The 2,389-nt window shown below is 38.7% G+C and overlaps 1 protein-coding gene across 1 annotated transcript; it reads right to left on the reverse strand.

The window, feature by feature from the left end:
* Nucleotides 1-672: 672 nt before the first annotated feature.
* Nucleotides 673-2,107, reverse strand: LOC112513004 (deacetylvindoline O-acetyltransferase-like). Its single transcript, XM_025119126.1, has one exon. It carries the CDS (start codon nucleotides 2,105-2,107, stop codon nucleotides 845-847), a length of 1,263 nt encoding a protein of 420 aa, XP_024974894.1. The 3' UTR covers nucleotides 673-844.
* Between the last annotated feature and the right edge of the window lie 282 nt (nucleotides 2,108-2,389).

The following is a 2,389-nucleotide window of genomic DNA, read 5'->3' on the forward strand; positions in this document are numbered from 1 at the left end:
AAATGTGTACTTAAATCTGAAAATAGACACCAAGTCGTAAGTGAGTTGATTGAGTCATGAAGTGAGTTGATCCTTGATTGAGTTAAATCGTCGCTAGACCTGGTCGCACTCGAAATTCGTTCGATTCATCCCTAAACCTGGTCGTACACAACACACTCGTTCTTGGTATCTGTTAATTTGGATTTTGGTCCTTTGGGGTTAAGTCACAACACGGCAATAGAGTTTAATATGAAAATATGAACTTGGGCTTTCAAGTTTCAATTCGGTGGGTTTAATTTGGGTTTAATATGGAATTGGGTTTAATTTAGTACATTAATGACCGATGAACTTATAAATATAAATTACCACATGTTTATCCGGATAAGTGCTTATCCACAAAATTCAACATTATCACTTACTTAACGTGTAAGATTTTAGTCCACCAAAACGGTATCCTATGCAACAATTTACCTGTAAACGCTAACCGTGATAAAAGTTGTCGCATTCACTTACCGAGTAAGACTCTCGGTCCTTGTCTCGTTCTTACCGGATAAGATTCTTGGTCCTTGTCATATGTATCCGGTAAGATAATATGACTTAAGCACCTAACGTTTGATAAACGACCCGATAAAAATATAAAACCCCTTTCCACTTGCTTACATATGCAGGCTCTTTCTTCTTCGAGTAGATCTCACGATCAAGAAATATTCCTGATCACACATGTGTATAGGAAGTTAAAAACAACAAAAACCCAAAATTACAACAGTTCACAGAAACCAACATTAATTCTAGAATATATATATAATTCGATCATGACACAGATCATCAGTTTGTCAGAGATCTTGATCGAATTGTGGAACCAGATTCAAGCTAGGAGATCGATGTTCATTACTTTTGAAAACAGTCTCATATCTTCTTCTTCAAGACTAACCATGGCTTCAATTCCATCTCCATCTGGTGTATCGAACAGGATGAATGTATTCCTCACAAACACATCTGCCATGGTGACCCACTGCGGACGTCCGCATCCAAAATCTATCTGGTAAAAGGGTTGCTTACATAAGCTACTGCATCTGTAAACATCAAGATCGTCGAACAGCTTCTTTACACTGCTTGTAAACTCTTTAACATCCATCAGCCAGTTACTCAGATCAAGATTATCCCCACCACCGCACAGTTCTTTGATCCCTTTTTTCAACTCCATCACCAGATTGCTCACACCACTTGTTTGACTTCGATCGTTTGATGCTGTGAAGTACCAGCTGAAGTTTCCGGCGGAATTTTCCGGCAATGGTGTTGTCATTCGTGACCTCATGTTTACTAGCTGAATCCATGTTGAGTTTCTGATATAACCAGCTTTCGCCATTGAAGTAGCAATGGCACATTTGTAAAGCTCTGCAGTCACAAGTTCGACTCTTGTAGGTATTTCCGATAATCCCATGATTGAATTTTTCAATTCGACTATTTTCTGGGCATCAAAAACGTATCTTTTTGTGATGCAAGTTGTAGTTTTATCCATCACAATTTCAGGCACTTTGAATGTAAGATCCAAAGAAGGGATAGATGTAGCAAGAATCATCGGTTTTGGTTTCACTTCACCACGAGCTGTAGCGGCCCAGGCATCAAGAAAAGCAGCAATGGTGGATCCGTCTGCAACCTTGTGGGATACGGATATAGTAACCGCCATTCCACCACCTTCAAACGATGTTACTTGAGCTGCAAGAAAACTCTGATCTATGCACGACCCCTTCCACAAGAAACCTTCAGGAAACAGCAATCTTTGCGTCTCGAACTTGGGATATAGAAGGAAATCAGATAGTGTACACCCCAAAAACTTTGCTTCCACGAAAACCACTCCCTGATCATCACAATCAACTGTGACACCATCTTCCCGAAGTCTACCAGCAAAAGGGTAGTACGATTTTAGTGTTTCAGATAAAGATTTCTTGAACACATCACTACTGATTGAAGTTTCAGATTCGTACAAAAGCAAGATCGGAGTATATGAATGCAAAGTGAGTTGATCGAGCAACGAGAGTCTAAAAGTTTTGAGGTGATTAGGAGTTGGAGATGAAGGTTTGATGATTTCTTTGGAGATTATCTCCATCTTCACTGCTCTTTTCGCCATGACAGAAGCAATTACGAGTAGTATATATGGATAAAAGTGCTTAATTGATTAAGATTCTAATAATGGTTTCACATGATACCACACCATTGTTGCCTTGTCTTGTTCCTCTGCCTTTGGTTCTTTAATTGCAAGTTGGTATTCAATTTTTTATATAATTAGATAGCTGAGCACGCACGCAGATGATGATTGATTAAGAAATTAATTGAAGTTTATTATATGTTGTCCATTTAAGTGACGGGTGTCGAGTCTGGAAAATTATGAGTAGTTAATAAGTAACCTATT

This window comes from Cynara cardunculus, assembly GCF_001531365.2.
Source record: "Cynara cardunculus var. scolymus isolate 2C chromosome LG 5, CcrdV1, whole genome shotgun sequence".
NCBI classification, from domain to species: Eukaryota; Viridiplantae; Streptophyta; class Magnoliopsida; order Asterales; family Asteraceae; genus Cynara; species Cynara cardunculus.

Coding starts and splice junctions, on each gene's coding strand:
- LOC112513004 (XM_025119126.1), bottom strand. CDS start 2,107: ATGGCGAAAAGAGCAGTGAAGATGGAGATAATCTCCAAAGAAATCATC.